Source organism: Adiantum capillus-veneris, chromosome 22, assembly GCF_014529385.1.
Source record: "Adiantum capillus-veneris isolate H3 chromosome 22, ASM1452938v2, whole genome shotgun sequence".
NCBI classification, from domain to species: Eukaryota; Viridiplantae; Streptophyta; class Polypodiopsida; order Polypodiales; family Pteridaceae; genus Adiantum; species Adiantum capillus-veneris.
Genome location: NC_140952.1, coordinates 141,653,045 through 141,674,092, shown reverse-complemented (window position 1 = coordinate 141,674,092; position 21,048 = coordinate 141,653,045). Strand labels below are relative to the sequence as shown.

At 41.6% G+C, this 21,048-nt stretch overlaps 1 protein-coding gene and 1 pseudogene across 1 annotated transcript; both read right to left on the bottom strand.

The window, feature by feature from the left end:
* Positions 1 to 451: 451 nt before the first annotated feature.
* Positions 452 to 3,773, bottom strand: LOC147430340 (uncharacterized). The gene is made up of 8 exons (XM_086495123.1): positions 3,003 to 3,773; positions 2,777 to 2,943; positions 2,698 to 2,728; positions 2,285 to 2,531; positions 2,104 to 2,198; positions 1,541 to 1,830; positions 1,253 to 1,435; positions 452 to 779 (listed from the first exon to the last, which is right to left on the bottom strand). Exons 1-8 carry the CDS (start codon positions 3,771 to 3,773, stop codon positions 452 to 454), a joined length of 2,112 nt encoding a protein of 703 aa, XP_086351249.1.
* A 3,614-nt stretch (positions 3,774 to 7,387) lies between these two features.
* Positions 7,388 to 9,294, bottom strand: LOC147430339 (uncharacterized; annotated as a pseudogene).
* Positions 9,295 to 21,048: the final 11,754 nt, after the last annotated feature.

The window sequence follows — 21,048 nt, the reverse complement described above, 5'->3', positions numbered from 1 at the left end:
TAGAGTATCAGAAAACAAATCTCCAAACTCCTTTTCCATCTTATCTTTCATTGCATTCAAAGATTCTTGTTTAGAGTAATCTGCACACAAAAGATCCTGAATGTCTTTATCTATCTACACAGGTCTGTTGTCCAATAACAATTTCTATCTCTTCTCTCTTCTTATTGAAGAGCCCACATCTTCAGTTACCTGTGGTGAAAATTAGGGCTGTATCCCCTGCAAAATTCTTTTGCTATTGGCATATTGAAACACAACAGCAAGATAAGGCCCAACCTTAGTTGTCCTATCTTTCCTTCTTTGCTTTGTGTAAATTTCAAATTTCATCCTATCAAATAAAATATTAGCCCACCCCATGTGTCTACCACTTTCTGCAGCTAAAGTTGCCATAATTCTCCCTGCTGATGTATTCAGACTTTACCAACAAAAAGACCCTTTTTATAAACCACCTATTCTACTGCAGCCTAACTGCATTCTTCATTCCCGACAATTGGTAATAATGCCTTTCTCCTTGAGATGGACCAAAAGCCCTAGTCATATCTTTCTCACTAGCCTTGTTGAACTCATTATCCTCTGCAATAGAGAGGTCAAACACCCTAACTACTAACTCTTCAGTCAAATAGTCTTCCCTGAAAATATGTCCATCATTTGACTGCAGTTGCTTCAAGTAAATTGTGGCCATGTGACTGTTTCTCCAACTCACCCATGGGAGTCTTGAAAAATCAGGGAGACCAATTTTTCTAAGCCATGCATTGTTTACTTCATTATTTTCCAAGTCATACCTGAAATCAAGAAACATGTAGTCGGAGAAAGCTTCCTCTTTGGGTTGTACCATGCGGGTAGGGGTTACCATCTTTGATTCATCATCAGATCTTGGGTCTTGCACCATCGGCCTTGAAAGCGAGTCTTTCTTGCAAAGCTTCTTAACGTGGCAAGAATTTCATTATCGGCTCTTGCATCCGGGCCAACACTCGCAGAGGCGTTGTGAACTGTCGACATCCTCCACCCCGTCATAAAACACAAGAATGAGTTGTACTGCAGGTTGTGATTGTGCACTACCCTTTCACATGCATAACTAGTCATCATCGAAAAATCATCATTTATAAGATGCCCCCCTTGATTCACGACCCTTTGCCCAAAAAATGGTTTAAGTCAGAATCCATTGATAGGTTTCTGAATAATTGCACCCTCTTGATCACACAGTAAAAAAGTATTGGGCCCCATTGATTTTACAATTTGAAATGGCCCCACATACCTGAGTTTGAGTTTACCTGGTCTCAGGCCCAATTTACTGTTATAGACCAGTACCCAATCACCTAGAGAAAAAATTTTGAATTTAATATTTCTGTTAATCCAAGCTTGTCTCTTTTGTTGAATAATCTTAGCAATGTACTGGCTATGGATTCTATCCTCTTCCAACCTCAGTAAAGCCTCTTTCCTGTAACCGATTGAGCCTTCAGGAGACAACTTTTCCTAAACTGCAACCTTGAGACTTGACACTATAAATTCCATGGGCACCACTGCTTTCAACCCATATACTAACTTGAATGGTGTCATTCCAGTAGTAACTTTGTATGCTGTCCTGAAACCCCATAGTGCAGCATCCAATTTTTCATCCCAATCAGTCCTGTGTTGATTGACCAGCTTCCTGATAATCCTGACCAAAATCTTGTTGGTACTTTCTGCTTGTCCATTGGCCTGGGGATAGTACACTGTTGACTTCTTATGCAAAATCATATGCAGTCTAGTCAATTTACTGATTACTTTGTTAATAACATGTCCTCCCTGATCAGAAACTAGCTCAATGGGAAGCCAAACCTTGTCATAATGTTTCTGTACAAAAACTTGGCTACACTTTTTGCTTTATTGTCTCTTAGAGCCACTGCCTCTACCCACTTTGTATTGTAGTCAGTTGCAACCAAGATATGCCTGTTTTGTGTAAATCTAGAAGGTGGTTTGATTGGACCAACAAAATCCAATCCCCATTTTTGGAATGGTTCTAAAGGCAAAATAGGTTGTAATGGCATTCTATCCGCATTCAATGGCCTACCATCTTTTTTGACACAGTAAACAGTTTTTATTGAACTCTTGAGCATCTCTAATTACTGTTGGCCACCAGAGTCCTGCTTGAAAAACTTTCCTTGCAGTAATCTCTCCTGAGAAGTGGCCTTCTGCATTCCCTGCATGAGCTTCTGCCAAAACTGCTTTTTGTTGTGGCACAAATCTCCTTATTACCTGACAAAGCCTCTCTTATATAAAAGTCCTGCAATAATTGTAAATGGTTTACTTCTCAATGCCATCCTCTTCCTGTGATCTTTGGTCATAGATTCAGGTAACACTCCTTCAGTAAAAAACTCAAACATATTCTCATACCAATCCCCTGACTGGTCAGTCACCTGAACTAAAAGCAGATCTGCATTAGGTGATTGCTCAGGTACTCCTGAGGAATCAACTTCACTTGTTTCCAATCTACTGAGGTAATCCGCCAAAACATGAAGTCGTCCAGGAGTATATATGACCACATAATCAAATTCCTGCAACAACAGTATCCCATCTAGCCAACCTTCCTGACAAATATGGTTTGTTCACCAAATAAATAAGAGCTTGATGATCTACATGAAAAATTACCCTATTGGCCAAAAGGTAATGTCTAAATTTCTGCAAGGCATAGATCATTCCCAAGCACTCTCTCTCAGTCACTGAATAATTCTTCTCTGCAGGTGTCAATACCCTGCTTGCATAGTAAATTGGTCTAAACCAACCTCTCCTTGTTTCCTACATCAAGTCTGCACCCAAGTCTGCACCCACTGCCACATGAGATGCATCTACAAAGATACGGAATGGTAAATTCCAATCAGGAACAATCAAAATAGGTGCTACAGTCAGCATCTTCTTCAATATCCTGAATGTTCTACCCTGCTCTTCTTCCCATGTTTCTTTGTAAGTCTGGTTAGTGGTGTACAAACATGTGCCAAATATCTCAAAAATCGATTATGCCATTTCACTTGACCCAAAAATCTTCCCAATTGCTTAATGGTCTTTGGTTCTGGTGCTTTATTGATAGTTCCCACTTTTCTTGGATCTATAAACACTCTTTCTTTAGAAATGACATGTCCCAGGAGAACTCCTCTTTTAACTACAAAAGCACACTTGGCTGGATTCAGTGACAGTCTAAATTCCTTGCATTTTTGAAAACATAACTTCAAGTGCTCTAGATGATCCTGTTTCTTTCCAAAAACACTAAAATCATCCAAGAAAACCCTCATAAATGTTGTAAGGTATCCTTCAAATACACGCTGAACTACTTTCTGAAATGTTGGTGGAGCATTTTTCAAGCCAAATGTCATCAAATTACTAGCATAAACTCCCCATTTAGTCACAAAGGTTGTTTTCTCTCTGTCTTCAAGTGCCATTAAAATTTCATTGTATCCACTAAAACCATCCAGGAAACTGTAAATTTCATGTCCCGCTACAGCATCCAGTAATGTATCACAAAAAGGTAAAGGAAATGGATCAATTACTGTAGCAGTATTTAGTTTCCTGTAATCTACATAGACCCTGATCTTACCATTCTTCTTTGGAACAATAACAATTGGCGACAACCAAGTAACCTCATCCGATGGGTAAATGAAACCCACGGTCAACAGTTTGTCAATTTCCTCTTTAACCTGTTTGGCATAGTTAGGATTCATCATGTACTGTTGTTGTACAATTGGAAGTGCATCTGCTTTCAAGTTAATTTTATGTTGGCAAAAGCTAGCAACTACTCCCTTCATATCAGTATATTTCCATGCAAAAACATCTTTGAATTACGGCAACAACTGCTTCAGTTTCTGCTTAAACTCCTCATCTAATGTTGCTGAAACCTTTACTGTTTGTGGTTCCTCCTCAGTGTTCAGGTTCAGTTCCTGCAATTCATCCTGAGTGACTCTTGCAGTCCTTTCCATTTGATGTTCAAATACTCTTTCTACCTGCTTTATTGCTTCAATGGCTTCCAATTTTTCTTTGTTTGCAATTTGCAAATTCTTCAATAACTCATTACCCATTTTGGTAGGTGACTGCTTACCCTGAGCAATCAGTGCTTCCTGAGTCAAGGACTTTAGCCCGTCATCCTCATGCTGCAAAACATACTTAGTGGCTATCTTTTGCACATCCACTTCAAAGATAGGTACCACTGGTGAATTGGTTCTAAGAAATTCTTCTTCAACATCCTCTCCGATCTCTTCTACCATGTTCAATCCTTCTGCATGCAATGCCCTAAAACCTGGTGGGATTACCTTTCTGGCATCCATTTGCATTCTAACTTTCTTCTTACCCCTTTTGATCACAATGGAGTCTGATCCCCATAACTGCTTTACTATTGTTGCTCTTAACCACGGCCTTCCCAACATGATTAGATAAGAACAAATAGATTCCTCCAACCTGAGTACTACAAAGTTGGCTACAAATTGCAGTCCCCCAACTGAGATCTGCAAATTTCTCAAAATGCCCAAAGGTTGAACCCACCTCTGGTCTGCCATTTTAACCTGAAAAGGAGCTGGATTGCACTTCAAAAGATTCAAACGTTTGCAGGTTGACTCCGGGAGGATTTTAACTCCTGACCCCCCATCCAAGAGTACACCTGGGAAAAAAACTTTTCCAATGGAAGCCCCAACTACGACTACCTTGTAATCAACATCCAAAGGTTGAACTTCACAAGCTTCTCCACAAATAGTATCCTTAGGTTCCATTCTAGTTTCCTGATTCTTTCCTGCCACTTCTATAATAATTCTTTTCAACAATTGTTGTGAAAATGAAGGTACACCAGCCTCAACATTTGCTTCACTATAATGGTCATTGGAGCTGACAACAATGCTTCATAAAAGTCATCACCATCAACCTGTTCTTGCAGTTCATGTGGACTGCTATCGACATTTCATCTCCCCTAGTCATCCAAGGATCTTATAACAAAATTCCATTCCTTAGGTGGTACACCCCCTCTTTGAGAGTTTTGCACTTCTTTGAGGGCCGCTATCCTTACTGCTTTTTGATCTTTCCAATTCAAACTGTTCGAGTTGTCTACCTCTTCTAAGGTGGAGGTTCCAACCTTGGCCTTTGCCCTAGTGACCACCATGGCATCAATGCACCCACTGGTTTCTGGAATATCCTCAATGAGGATGCAGGCTGTACAATCACAATTGTGATGTTGCTTAGGTATTTCCTGAGCAAATTTAATTTCCTGTACCTGCTGATCAGTTTGTTGTTCTGTTTGATAACTTCTACCTTTTCTTCAATCCATTCCATCTCAGTCCATGCCTCTTCAGTCCATTCCTCCAATATTACTAAATTAGCCTGACCCAGAGGTCTTTGTTGTTGCTGTTGTGGTAGAAGTGGTGGATTTTGTTTTGGAGGTCGATTATTATTGTTATTGTTGTACCTGATAATAGGAATTCCTCTATCATTCCGATGTCGACACCAAAGTTCACAGTTAGGTCCTTGTCGATGACCCATGACTCCACAATAATTGCATGGTGATTGTGGCATATTGTTCTGATTCCTCTTTTGATATCCCCATTTATTTGGATTTTGAAACCGTCTCTGAGGTGTAGGTCCCTGATATCTCCTATTAGGACCTTGAGAAGCAATCATGCTTGCAGTCACCTCCCTCATCTTTTGAGTAATGTACTCAGGTCTTCTTCCCCTGAAATCCATGTTGTAATAACAATTGTCATACTCATGTCCAAACCTTTGACATACCTGACAATATGGTTTCTCTGACATGCCAAACTCGTTCATGCCCAAAGTTTGTAATTTATCCTAAATAATTTTGTTGACTGCATCTGCAGTCACCACATCCTTTCCCTGCTATTTATCCTTCTTTGGAGAATCCTTATCTTTCTTCAGCTTCTTCATTTCCTTATCCTTTTTCTTTGCCTTCTTCTTTTCTGACCAATCTTCCTCCTCATCATTGTCAGTGTCAACTCCCGTAACCGATATAAATCATCAGTTTTTGACCCTAAATCTTCAGATTTTGATTCTGTGTCATCACTTTTCTTCTTCTTCTTCTTTTCCCATAAGACAGTTTTATCTCCATACCTTCTTTCAGCTCTGGCTGCTGCCTCAACCAAATCAATAAAGTCTTATGCATTTGCTAACGGGGGTCTCCCTGCTACTGCACTCCTGTACTCTTGTCTGAGTCCCTTACAAAAGTAACCCCCCAACTGCTCCATAGAGGGTTGTTGTGCCACTTCCAATCTGTTGTTTAAATTCCTAAACTTTTGGGCAAATCATCTTCAACCAACAAGTCTTTTTTCTTTAACTTTCTCAATTTCTTCAAAATGTCTTCAGGTGTTTTGTCTTCCCTGAACCTGACAAAAGTCTTTGTTTCAAATCATTATAGTTAGCAAAAGCATGCATACCATATTGCAATAGCCTGTGTTTAGGTTCTTGTAGTTCAGTCCCCGCCCCAACAGTACCTGCTCCTGTAGTATCCCCCCTTACAGGTTCAGCTTGGCCATCATTGCCTGACTCTTCTTCTTGTCTTCCCCTTGCTGCAAATTCTCTCCTAAGTCAAACCGGGTGCCATATGAGTGTTGTGGTAAATTGGACCCTTGTCCTAATCCACTCATACATGATTTCTTCTTTTTTTGTTGTAAATATTGTACCAACATTTTCCTTTCATACAGACTGTAGCAGAAAGGAAAGTTGCAGGCCCCAAAAGGTAGAAATGAAGTAACTACCTTGTCAGCCACGGCAATTTTGATTTCCCCTGGAAAATTTGGGAAGAACTCCTTCAAAAACTTAGGTGCATATTCCTCATACTCTTCATGCGGGGTTACCCAATTAGCGAATTCCCTCAGGCGGTCAATATCAACTTGCATATCAGTTCCCCACTGTATTCTTGATTGCCATACTGTTCAGGCTGAATTCAAACCAATTGCAGGATCGCCAAATTGTTAGGGACTAACTTCCCTAACATTAATTCAAGGTAAATATACAGTAAACTGCATACGACATGGCTTTACTACACAATAGAAAACTACAGAACATTATTGACACAAAATAAATGTACTGTATTACTACATATTTTGCATCATGTAAGCACACGTTACAGCACCTTGCCGAATACAGTCCGATTGCTCCAAGTAGAAAATGACTAATGACTCCTAACTACCATGATGCGCCAAGAAGTTCCTCGCACGACTAAAAGCAATCCCACTTAAAACTAACCATCATAGGTGTAAAAACACCCTTAGAGTTCAAAGATCTACACCTTGGTTACAAATAAAAGTAAATAAACCATTACTAAAGCATTAGGGCCTAACATTTCCAAGAACATCGATCCACCACTGCCTGCTCTCAATGTCTGTTCACAGACAATCATCATTATATACCCTCCATCAGCTTTGAATTACAAGCTTTCTTCCCCTAGATGTATGAAATGATAGTGGTGGTAAGGATGATGATGATGGTGATGCACAACTCCTTTGCTAGAGTGCTTCTTAGCACTGCTGTAGGTGAGCATGTAATCACTTGATGCAGAAATCCGATGCTCTCGGCACGGCAATGGTGATTTTGAGTGGTTGTGCACAAGCTGCATTGCAAGTGGCAACGACAGTAAGCTTTGGTAATGTACAGTGCATGAAGTTTCACCAACAACAATGATGTCAGGAGGAGCTGGGGAGGAGTGATGCATTTTGAAAGAGAAAAGCTGGTGTAGGTGGGATGGGATATGGCTTTGCTTATGTGCATGTACATGTACATGTGCATCACGAGAGGAAGATGCCTCTACATTGTCACCAGTGCTGCTAGAAGCGACATGGTGCCCGTATGCAGAAGAGAGGGAGTGTGTTAAGTGCACAATTTGATGAAATGCATTAGCGAGAAAGAGTGAGGGAGGTGGGAGAGATGGTGTAGAGCATTGGATAGGCTACCCATAGGCTATGAGAGAGATGATGAAGGGCATGAGAGAAGCTATGAGGAAAGTGAGGCAAATGATGCATAGCATTGGAAAAGCTGTGGGGTAAGCGCGGCATTAGCAAGCTTGGCTATCGACAGCGGCGGCTGCACTGTGGCACAGACTTTGTGTTGCAATTGATTGTTGCAGCTAGTGCTCAAGCTGTTAATGTTAGGTGAGTTAGTACTGTAGAAATAATCATCATTTTCACATAGCATTTCACTAGTGCAATCGCACGCAAGTTACCACTAAAGCAGGTCATGGAGAGTATGCTTGTTGTGCGATGCGGCCATTGTCGGTGCGGCGCCACGACCTTTAGAAACCTGCATATCTTCTACGCTCTCTTTGGCTATGGACATGCTCTCTCTACTATCCAAGGCCACCTTATGATTAGACACATTTCCTACCTTGAGAGTATTGTTTTTTGCTAATAGCCTCAAGATCTAGTACCTTTTGCACTTTATCAATTTAGGAATATTCCTTTAGCTCCTGCTTATCATCATGAGCAGCTAATTCTAATAGACCATCAACATGAGCTTCCTTTAAACCATGATCAACATCAGCTTTCCTAACATCAGAAACAACAGCCTCCTCTACTCCTGGATCATGATCAAGAGCATCCTGTCGGTGCAATGTCCACCTTCAATATACAGCAGCGGCTTGACCTTCCTCAGCATTGCCTGCAGCTCAAAAGAGTAAAAAAGAGAGCTCTTTGTGACTAATTGCATCACTAGTACCTTGCCCAAAGAGGGATATCAAAGAGGCCAACTCATTGTCTACATACTAAGAGGAAGTACTATTTATGTTGCTGATTCCAAAGAGACTATCCAACCAATGATTGTGATGTAGTGGAGGATCATCTACCGGCACCCCGACGCGATGTAGAAAAGGCAGAAGTGGATGCGAGGAGGATGCTAAAGGTAGATTAGATAATGATGTGGAATACAATATGTGATCAGCATGTGCTGCATCAAGTAAGTGTGGGGTGTCATGATATGAACCACACATGAGTTGAGATCTTCCTCATAAAAAATGAAGATTGTGGACAAGCAGCACCAGAGCCGACGCATCGCCATCGACTCACCCCAGTAAGTTTGTTTGCTTCCTCCTTGAAGCATGAAGGTGGCATGCATCTAAGCCTTGCTAGCTTTGTGCTTAACATGAGCCATTCATTTACTACTCTCTTGATTGTCATATCCTCTATTATTTTCAGTTGTGCTTATTCTCTGCATATACTTCCCCCTCACCATGGGAGCAGTGATGCTACTAGCTTGTATGCAGAGTGAGGCACCACTGGTCGAATCACTTCGCAACATACATTCTGCTACCTTGTGACCACTCTTGACATTGCCACTCCCCATTCCTTTGTACTACTTTGCAGGCCACCGTGATTCTTCACCTTGTTTTGCTTGACATGTGTCCCTCAAAAAATCCTTAAAAAGTCTTGAAGAGAATTGAAAAGAAAGAAACCATGTCCTTTCAAATGACCTTTCCCAAAATCATGTCCTTTCAAATGATCTTTCCCAAAACTTCATTTAGTTTTTTTTTTAATAAGGGGGATGAAACAAAATGATTTGAAGTTTCAACATAATAATTATTAAAAACTTTTGATCTTTTTATGTACCATTAATCATTCTAAAATTAACTAAATTCCATAAAAGCATGGCACAATGCATATAGGCAGGGCCACCCCTTTATATAGAATAAAAGTTTTTTTATTTCCCAAATTCAAGAAGCTTTTCATTTCCTACACCCTCCACTTTTGCATTTTAGATGGAGTTTTTATTCTTTTAAATTGAGCAAACTTACTCACTTTGAAATTAAGACATTTGAAGAAGGGTTTTGATTTTTTATTGTATACAATAAAAACCAAAGAAATACAAAGTTTATTTTAGTCAAGGCAAAAAGAGTGAGACAAGTTAAGGCAATGTCCCTTGTGCATGCTGAAAATGAGTTAATCGAAATTTTCCTCTCATATTGTAAATGTTTTTTTTTTTGCCAAACTCACAATTGTGAGTATATGAGTTGTCAGATGATTTGACCATTGGTTGTTGGTACTCTCATATCGTAAATGTTGAACCAAACATCCTTTTAAAAGTAGATTTTTAAATCTCTCTCTCTCTCTCTCTCTCTCTCTCTCTCTCTCTCTCTCTCTCTCTCTCTCTCTCTCTCTCTCTCTCCCCCCCCAACACACACACACACACACATATATAAAATCATCTCATCAAATACATTTACTAGATACAAAAATAATAATCTTCGATATGTTTGAATGATTTTTTGTGAGACAGTACTTTTATATAGTGACATGCATGATTCCTTAAGGCTCCAATCTTCCTCCGTGGCAGATGAGATAGAGCAAGCTATATTGTAAGGAGGCATGCTTTTAGATCCTTTTTAATGAGGTTCTCTAAGAATGCATAGGCAAATCTTTTAAAATGTGTATTTCTAAGCTTTGTAAGTGATTTTTAAATTAAAACTGATAATTATCCTTTTTTTGTACCATAATTGTTTACATACTGGGTCATTTGCCTCTTCATTAATTAATTACCACAGAAGATTCCTTTGCAAACAATTCGAAAAGTAAAGTCTGCACCCTTGCTCGCGTTCCCAGCCAGGGTCTGCACCCTTGCTGGCCCAGTCCCCGCAGATACCCACTCCTGCATATGTTCTCGCTTCCATCTCCAACCTCATCCTACACTGCGGAGTCACACAAGAGCCCGAGCAATGCCTGCTCCTGAGAACCTCGAAGCCTACCCGGCCTCATCCTCATCAGTCTCCCAAATCACCTGCCATCACTAACGACGGCGACTCCTACAGCCCCAAGCCTGTCATCCGCACCGCCGTTGCGACCAGCATTAAACGCTAATGTGATTTCTCAGCATAGTCCCACTACTGTCTATTTCCCCCAGCTCGCAGTCTCGGAGCAAACAAATGAGAAACTCTATCTCCTGCACTGCTGCTCCTGCGTGCTGTTTTGGCCCGGGTCATACCTCGATACTCACCCCTTCCTGCCTGGCTTCGTGCGTTCTCGATCTCACTGGCTCGTGGCATGCACTTGATAGACGTCTCTCTCTCTCTCTCTCTCTCTCTCTCTCTCTCTCTCTCTCTCTCTCTCTCTCTCTCTCTTCCCCACACGTGTCATCTGCACGCATTTTCTCCTCAATGCATTTTCTCCTCAAAGCATTGGCAAGATCTTGCTATGATCTTTGAGTGTTGGTTTGCTTGTAGAGTTGTTGTGTTTTCTTGTTAAGGTTCACTTCTTGAGATTGATGATCTCAAAGAGTCTCCATGCCCCATCCAAGTCACTTCCCTGAGTATTGAAATTATGTTAGTACCAATGCTGATTTCTCCCATTAAGAGATACTTGTTACAGTACAATCTTTGTGTTCCTTATGACCTAGGTGATGCAATGAAGATGGAAAGATTCATGCACCACAAGCATAACATAAACTTTGAAGAAAGCTTTAACTATCCCGAGCCTCGGTCCCAAGACCTCAAACACTTTCGAAGGTGGAGAGAGCTAGCAAGAAATGAGGGTAGGGAAGAGGAAGAAGAAACATTTCATAGGAGAAAGAATTAATCCTCACTTATCATAACTCTTCTTGCTAGCATACATAATAGCATAGTAATGAAGAAGAAGATGGCAAGGTTAAGCATTGAAGCATGGCTCTTGGTTGGATTTGCACTCCGTAGCCAAGAGTATTGGTGTAGGCTCTCAACCTCTACTTGCTTGGAGAAGGAGAGGAGGCTCTTGCACTTTGCATACCATACAATGAGAGTGTGTGTGGGTGAGTATACCCCCTAAGCAACCCCCTAGCTTGCTTGGGTCGACCCCCCCGCTTGTAGCTCATGCTTGAAGCTCATTGGACCCCTCCAGGCCTAGCCAATCACAAGCAGGAGGCATCACAAGAAACAAGGGTAGCCTTGGGACAAGTGTCCCCCTTTCCCCTTTGAGAGAGAGAGAGGAATTGATAAATGCAAAGACGATGAATTAATTCTCCTAAATTATCATTGGACCCCTTGGGTGGCCAACCGATAGGCTTCAGGCACACCATGAGGGCAACATGAGGAGGAACTTGACAAGTGTCCCCTTTGCGTTCTTTGTACCAAGCATGACTTGTGTGTGTGTGTGTGTGTGTGTGGGTGTTCTCTCTCATCCCTCCTCTTGTAGGGCTTTTCCCCTCCTTGTAGGGATTGGATTTGACCTTTTGACACCTCAAGCCCCTCATGCATAGGTTCAGTTCCCACCACAAGTGTGGCCCTTAAGCACTTCAAGCTTGGACTAGGTTCTCACCTCAAGCTCAGTCCTAGCATGTCAAGCACCTCAAGCATCTCACGCTCCTCAGTCATCAAGCACCTCAAGCACCTTAAGCTTGGGCCGGGTTCCCACCTCAAGCTCAGTCCTAGCTTACCTAAGGTCAAAGGACTTTTACACTAGCTATTGGAGGTCTTCAATGAAGCTAACCCTAAGGTCTTATGCTCCATTGGTTAGCCTTGCTCTTTGATAGACCATCTCTCATTTGGGCCCCTTTACCATTGGCCCCGTGTTGAAATAGATCTATAAGCACATGTCTATACCTTAATCCTTGTTCCCGTTTATTCTCCCACATTAAGTGAACAGTTTGATATGAGAAAATCATTTGGGTTGGTTAGATATTAGATTTTATGAAATTACCTCTCTCTTGAAATCATAATCGTCGACGACTATGAGGTAGAAGAGATAAAGCCTTAGTCATTAGTCAATCTTACTTAGCGGGTAGAGGATCCCTTTTTACCCTACGACATCTTTCCAAGATGGATGACTAATCCATTTGGTGCTTGGGAGACATAGCTGCCGCAAGCATATCTGCTCTTTAGTCCATTTCATTCTCCCAAAGTAGAGTGACAAATTCTACTTGGTGTTTGAGAGACGTCGTCATCATAAACCTAAGCATACATACTATTTAAATTTGTGCGCAATGAAAAAGAGAACTAGTCTTATAAGACAAAAACATGGGTCATTTTAAAAAAAATTGTACATTTGCTTACTCTAATGTAGCATTGTAAGCATTGACAAGGTTCATACTATCCTTAAGTTGTATTATTTGCATCCATCTAGCATCTTCAAAAGGATAATTTTTGAACTGAATAAGATACTGTTGGATAATCTTACCATGTCATAATACCTTGTCTTCATGCCGAAGGATAGCTTCGGGTTGTAGCACCTCTTCTTGGTCTTCAACTTTGGGTGGGTCCTCAATAATTGGTTCACTTGGTGGCTCTCCTTGTAGGGCTTAAGTAGGATCACATGATAATCATTGTGCATGAGCCAATGGTTGGGCAACTTGAGTTGGTAAGCCGTCACATTGATGGGCTTCAAGATTTGGAAAGGACCATAGTATCTTTTTGCTAGCTTAGCATAATACTTTTGATGGCCCATAGGATTTTTGTCGTGGTTTTCCTTAATCGATCCTTAGGAAACTTAAGCAAGACCATTTTCTTTGAATGTTAAGGCCCTTTTGTGCTTGTCAGCAGGTAGCTTTTGCCTTTGTTGAGATATGGATATAGTCTCCTTAATCTTTTGAAAATATTCTTGTAGGTCACGGCTATACTCATCGACGGCGAAGATCTTCCCATGTACTTTGAGTAGCAAGGGACTTTTAGGTCTTCCCTCAATGATCTCAAAAGGTGCTTTTCCCGTAGAAGTATGTACAATATTATTGTAGGCATACACTACAAGAGGTAAGTATTTTTTCCATTGTGAGCGTTGATCTACTTCGGTAATATAAGTCTTGAGTAGATTGAGTATCGTAAGATTGGCTCTCGCTTTGGCCATCCGTTTGTGGGTGATAGACCGAAGAGAAATTCAAAATTGTTCTTAGATTGTCAAAGAGACCTTTCCAAAAATCACTGGTCATTCTAGGATCTCTATCTGACACAATGGATGTTGGTAATCCATCGTGTTTGAAAATATATGATATGAAGAGAGTTGCCATTTGGTGTGCCTTAATAGTCTTTTTGACAGGAATAAAGTGTGGTTGTTTGCTCAACCTGTCGACTATTTTCCATATTCCCATGGATAGACTTGGGTAATCCAAATATGAAATCCACGGATATACTCTCCCATGGTGAATTTGGGATAGGGAATGGCTGGAGTAATCCAGGTTGCTTCCCTCTATCATACTTAGTCTTTTGGCATACTACACATTTGGAAACATACTCTTGTATGTCCACTTTCATGGTAGGCCAATAGAAATATGTCTCTACTCCTCGAAGGGTAGGTTGAATACCTCTATGCCCCGCGTACGGAGGAGCATGGGATTCATACATAACTTTCTCACGAAGGGAATGGGTAACACATAGCCTATTGCCATGGAGAAGATAACCATCCTACAAGGTGGATGGTTCCTCTTTCTTCCCCAAAGCAAGGGCTGACATTATGTCTCCAAAGTCAGAGTCAGTAGCATACTCATCTATCATAGAGGATAGATCATTGTGAGTAGCTATAGACATCGCATTAACTTTAGGTCGTCGTGAAAGTACATCGGCCACTTGATTGTGCTTACCAGCTATGTGAGCAATATCGAAATTAAATTGCGAAAGAAAATTTGCCCACCTCATTTGTTTGTCGGAAAGCTTGGTTTGCATCATGAAATACTTGAGATTTTGGTGGTCGGTTCGTAGAATAAATGGAGTCCCCAATAGGTAGTGCTTCCATGTGTCTAGGGCATGTAGAACAGCTAAAAGCTCTTTCTCATAAACGCCCAAGACTCATTAATCCGTATTGAGCCTTCGGTTCTCATATGCTATGGCATGCCCTTCTTGAAGCAAAACTGCTCCAAGGCAATCACCACAAGCATCACATTGGACCTCAAATGGCTTTGAAAGATCCGGAAGCATGAGGAATGGTTGGGAGGTAAGCTTCTCCTTGAGCTTATCAAAAGCATTTTGCTCCTTAGCAGTCCATACTACTTAACGTTCTTCTTAGTTAAGTCATGTAGTGGTCCTGCTATTTGAGAGAATTTTGCTATGAAGCGTCTATAGTATGCGCACATACCAATAAAGCTTCTTAGCTCATGTAGATTCCTTGGATTAGGCCATGCTTTTATTACCTCTAACTTCGATGGATCCATATGGATGCCATCTTGAGAGATAATATGACCTAAGTATTGAATCTCTTGAAGGAAAAATTCACTTTTCTTTTGGTTGAGAAAAAGCTTATTCTCCCTCGATGCTTGAAAAATCACTCAGAGATGTTGCTTATGTTCCTTCAAAGACTTGGAATAGATGATAATATCATCAAAGAACACTCCAGTGAATTTATGATAAGGTCTAAAATTTTTCTCCATTAGCCAATTGAACGTAGCTGGTGCATTAGTCAAGCCAAAAGGCATGACTAGATATTCATAAAGACCAAACGTTGTGCAAAACGCGGTCTTTAGGATATCTTTATCCACTATCCTTATTTGATGATAGACACTTTTTAGGTCAATCCTACTGAAGTAGGTAGAGCCTTGTAGCTTATCAAACAGATCTTCTACCCGAGGCACGTGAAATCTGTTTTTGATAGTGATATGGTTTAGTGCTCGATAGTCCACACACATACGGTATGTACCATCTTTCTTTTGCACTAAAATGACTAGAGAACAAAAGGGAGAGGAACTAGGCCTCACCATCCCTTTGTCTACCAATTCTTGTACTTGCCTCATGATCTCCTCTTGTTGAGCTTGTGTGAGACTCGATAAGGAGGCTTGTTAGGAGGTGAGCTTCCTGGAAGGAGTTCAATGCGATGGTCATCATCCCCTCGTTTTGGAAGTAAGTCCATAGGGATGTCATGGATGAACACATCTTGGAATCCTTTTAGAAAATTAGACAAGTCTAACTCTTCTTGATTCCTACTATTTACATTTGATGAAACAATAGGATCTTTTAGAGGCTCTTTGACAAAAATCATGTATGCAGAAACTGAGCTCTTTATTGACTTATCAAAAGCAAGAGGATTTACAAGTGGAATAGTGTGACCACGCTCACTAGCATCTATATACATGTTCTTTCCCCTGTAGATGAAGTAGATTCTCCTTTCAGGGAACTTCATATTGGTAGCCATGCGATCAAACCATGGCGCCCCTAGGATAGCATCCTCATGTGCATAGCTACATGGTGTAGCTTGGAGGACTCTGTGAAGCCCTCGTCTCCAAAGGCCGCATCAAATTGTTGGATGAAGGCCAACACTTTGTCGGTAGCACCGAAGGTGCCATCATAGGTGAGAAAAGAGATACTGTTTCCTCCCTCCTTAAACTTCTTTAGCATTTGTGACCTTCGCCATGCAAGGTATGATTTGCGATGTCCTCCCCTCCTGTATTCTCTAGGAGAATAGCCATAGATTTCGTTGGAAGAAGAGGAAGGTGAAGAAGAAGGAGAAGAGGGTGACCTCTTCCTAGCCTTTTTCTTCCTTTGTTTCCTCTCTTCCTTTTCGGAATGACGAGGAGAAGGACTGTGTGTTGATCTTTTCCTCTTGGGAGGAGTGGGCGATCGTCTAGACCGCCGTCTTCGTGGAGCCACATCTTCAGAGGAACTTAAGGTTTCATTGCTTTCTTGCTCTTTGGATTCCTCCTCTCGAATGGGAGAGAGACTTCTTCTGGGGGTCTCTTTAAGAGGCCTCCTAAGCTCTCTCTCCTCTTGGAGGGGAAGGGAAATCCCATAAACACGAAGTTGTTGAGTAACTTCGGTTTGCAAAGCAAGGTTGCCCATAGCTTGCTGCAACCTAGTGACGAGATGATTCACAAACATGGGGGCATCATCATTAGCACCTTCATGTGCAAAATCAAAGCTATCAATGTTCATTCTAATCTTTTGATTATTGTCAGTCATGTTAACAAAATTTATGTATGTACTTAGTGTATGCTTTGGCAATTCAAAACCTTAGTTGCCACTCCTCTTAGCCTTTGAAAATCGGCTCTTAAGTATCTACACCCACGGCTCGAAGTGGTTAATTATAGAGAGTAATGGAGTAGGTCTAACATAGCAGAGTTGACGAGGGCTAGCTCCTTTTGGACTTCTTATGGCTCAATAATGGTAAAGTTGTAGGCAAGTCTAAAAAGACTCCATTATTAAGTCCAAAGCTCTCGAGGTGTGCACCATATCCCACATAGTGGGCTCAACAAAACCGATAATAGATCTCAGTTCCACTTACCCTAATATAATTAACAACATCAACCATTTATAGGCTACTTAAGGACCTCTCTTCTTGATCAAGAAAAGAGAAACCAAATGCTCTGATACCAATGCAATGGAATTGGCCTATTAACTTGAGAGTAGCGGAAATTAATGAGAGTACTTTTGAGAAATTACTTTGTGAGCATAGCGGGTGAACATAATTGAAGAAAACAACATAGGCATAGCAATTAGTTAACTTGGCATCAACAATACTTTTGCAAGAGAGAGAATTTAGAGAACATGACAATAGTTGAGGACAGGATTTACGTGGAGCCGGTCCCCCCTCCAATAGGCATTTGTATTATGATTTCTCCCATTAAGAGAGACTTGTTACAATACAATCTTTGTGTTCCTTATGACCTAGGTGATGCAATGAAGATGGAAAGCTTCATGCATCACAAGCATAACATAAACTTTGAAGAAAGCTTTAACTATTCCAAGCCTCAGTCCCAAGACCTCAAACACCTTCGAAGGTGGAGAGAGCTAGCAGGGAATGAGGGTAGGGAAGAGGAAGAAGAAACATTTCATAGGAGAAAGAATTAACTCCTCAAATATCATAACTCTTCTTGTTAGCATACATAATAGCATAGTAATGAAGAAGAAGGAGATGTCAAGCTTAAGCATTGAAGCATGGCTCTTGGTTGGATTTGCACTCCGTAGCCAAGAGTATTGGTGTAGGCTCTCAACCTCTACTTGCTTGGAGAAGGAGAGGGAGCTCTTGCACTTTGTATAGCATCCAATGAGAGTGTGTGTGGGTGAGTATACCCCCTAGCTTGCTTGGGTCGACCCCCCTGCTTGTAGCTCATGCTTGAAGCTCATTGGACCCCTCCACGCCTAGCCAATCACAAGCAGGAGGCATCACAAGCAACAAGGGTAGCCTTGGGACAAGTGTCCCCCTTTCCCCTTTGAGAGAGAGAGGAATTGATAAATGCAAAGACAATTAATTAATTCTCCTAAATTATCATTGGACCCCTTGGGTGGCCAACCAATAGGCTTCAGGCACACCATGAAGGCAACATGAGGAGGAACTTGACAAGTGTCCCCTTTGCTTTCTTTGTACCAAGCATGACTTGTGTTTGTGTGTGGGTGTTCTCTCTCATCCCCCCTCTTGTAGGGCTCGCCCCCTCCTTGTAGGGATTGTATTTGACCTTTTGACACCTCAAGCCCCTGATGCATATGTTCAGTTCCCACCACAAGTTTGGCCCTTAAGCACTTCAAGCTTGGACTGGGTTCTCACCTCAAGCTCAGTCCGAGCATCTCAATCATCAAGCACCTCAAGCATCTCAAGCTCCTCAGTCATCAAGCACCTCAAGCACCTTAAGCTTGGGCCGGGTTCCCACCTCAAGCTCAGCCCTAGCTTACCTAAGGTCAAAGGGCTTTTACACTAACTATTGGAGGTCTTCAATGAAGCTAACTCTAAGGTCTTATGCTCCATTGGTCAGCCTTGCTCTTTGATAGACCATCTCTCATTTGGGCCCCTTTACCATTGGCCCCGTGTTGAGATAGATCTATAAGCACATGTCTTTATCTTAACCCTTGTTCCCGTTTATTCTTCCATATTAAGTGATCAGTTTAATATGAGAAAATCATCTGGGTTGGTTCGATATTAGATTTTATGACACTACTCTCTCTCTCTCTCTCTCTCTCTCTCCCTCATTATTATGAGTTTCAACCTTTTAAAATAGATTGTTAACTCTCATGGCTCCTCAATACTCACTTTTTTGCCTTTTGAAGGCCCATGTGGAGACTTCACCTTGTATGTTTTAGAATTCTAAGTTAGCCTTCACCTTGTTTCATAATTTAAAAGGAACATTTATGTCTTGTCCATTTGCTTAGATCTTGAATTTTTGAAACTTTTCAGGGATTCGGGAGGCTTTTGTGCTTTAGCATGCTCGCATGATCTTTACCTTGTTAGAATTATGTAGACATGCTTTGTCCTCTCTCTCTCTCTCTCTCTCTCTCTCTCTCTCCCCCTCCCCTACCTAAAATAGCTCATTTCGTCAAGTTCTTCCTCATGCTACAAATTCTTACTCACCCATCAAAGGATCTCTCAAATTCCATGCCCTGTGTACATAGAAATAACTTGCATCGACAATGCACACACATGCTCTCTCTTTCTTTCTTTCTTTGTGTGTGTGTGTGTGTGTGTGTGTGTGTGTGTGTGTGTGTGTGCATTGACTGCTAGATGGTGGACCTCTATGGTATGGTGGGGTACACTTTGGGTGCAATAATGGCCACTCTGCACAACATCAAGAGAACTAAACTAAAGGGGCTAGTCTTATGGAAGTAACGTTGTATTGGAGGGCTCTCTCTCACATGGCCATTTGAATGCTTTGCTTGTAGCACTTTCTTTGCAAATCTTGAATTGCTATCGCTAAAACGATGTGCTCTTTTTTGTTGCACATAGAGCTTGAGCAAAACAAAAAGCGCATAAAAAATATGTTGTTGGTGCCAATGGTATGACGTTGAGTCCTCGACCTGAGCAACTAGTATGAAGCACCTCAATAGCTAGAATATGGTGACACTTGTGTAGCAAGCGGCTAAGCATCACATTTTTAGCAAAGAGTGTTCGTTTTCTATCAGGTTAATTGTGGGCCTCAACTTTATTGGTCCCTTCACCTTAGGCTCCATTCAAACTACACTAAGAGCACACCAAAGCTACAAAGCCATGGCTTCTCCTCCAATCCACATCGTGCGAAAAGTAGATTTGACACTTTTCCAATGGACATGGAGCTTGTGGCTAAAGCATATGTTGCCACGAGTTTGTGCGAGGGATCAATCTCTTGCTCGAATTTTATTGCACTATTCACCCAATGGAAGTCCTAACGTATTCGAGGTGTGAATTCACCCAATGGAAGTCCTAACATATTCGAAGTGTGATGCGGCCCCTTAACACTATATACCATGGGGTATTGATAAACCCTACTAAGCAGGTGGGATCGACGCCACTGAACTAAAGCAAAATTCTTGCGACGTGTGACAACCATATGATATGTCCTTTTGCTTGGGGAGGTTAAGTTTATTACGAAGTGAAGTGGCTATGGGAGCAACGAAATGCATGCGCTTGTATGATTTGAAAGTCGAGGCTTCCAATTCGGAGGACTGGTCAATGCCTACGACTTTTTCTTACCCATTGGTTCTCCTTGAGATTCATATTGACCGTCGACCCCACCTTTGGAGTTGCTCACGAACCAGTTGCCAATCTAAAACGAGAGCGTTTGTGTTCACGACGGTGGTGGGAATAAATTGAAAAAGTAGGCCAGGTTTAGACGAGTCGACGAAAGAGTTGTTCGCAGGTTCGTGACTCTAGCATGTCTAAGATTCATTGGAGCAAAAGTAGAGAGCCTGTTTTCGGATCCACAAAAAGCCTCGCGACCCCCCCCCCCCCCCCCCCCGAAGAGAGCTTCTGCCACGTATTTTTCAACACGAAATGTGGAGATTGCACGTCGAACATGGATCAACGACGTGCAAATAGTGAGACAAACCAGCATGCTAATGATCATTGGACGTCTCATATGCAAAAAAAACAAATTATAAATTACCTCCGCCTCTTGTGAACAAGAAGGAAGGCGTCACTTGAAAAGGAGAGTACTTGCTGTCGGCTCTGTCTGAACCTGCCCTAAGAAAGAAGAGAGAGAACTTAGTGCCCCACCATTTTCCTAAAAAAAGTAATTTTTAATTCAAAAAGGCGTTGACAAGTTTGTCATGTAGTGTGGTTGCCCTCTTGCTCCATCTCCCAAGGGTGGAGCATAACTAGATCGCATCCTAGGTTTGCAACTAGCACGAAAACCACCCATGGGTGTTGGCAACCATGATTCCATGTGAACTGTGTCCAGGGCGCCCATTTTATGGTGGGTCTCCGACACATTTTACTACGCTGTCCGCCCATCTTTGCGGAACTTTGTACCTCCTTTTGC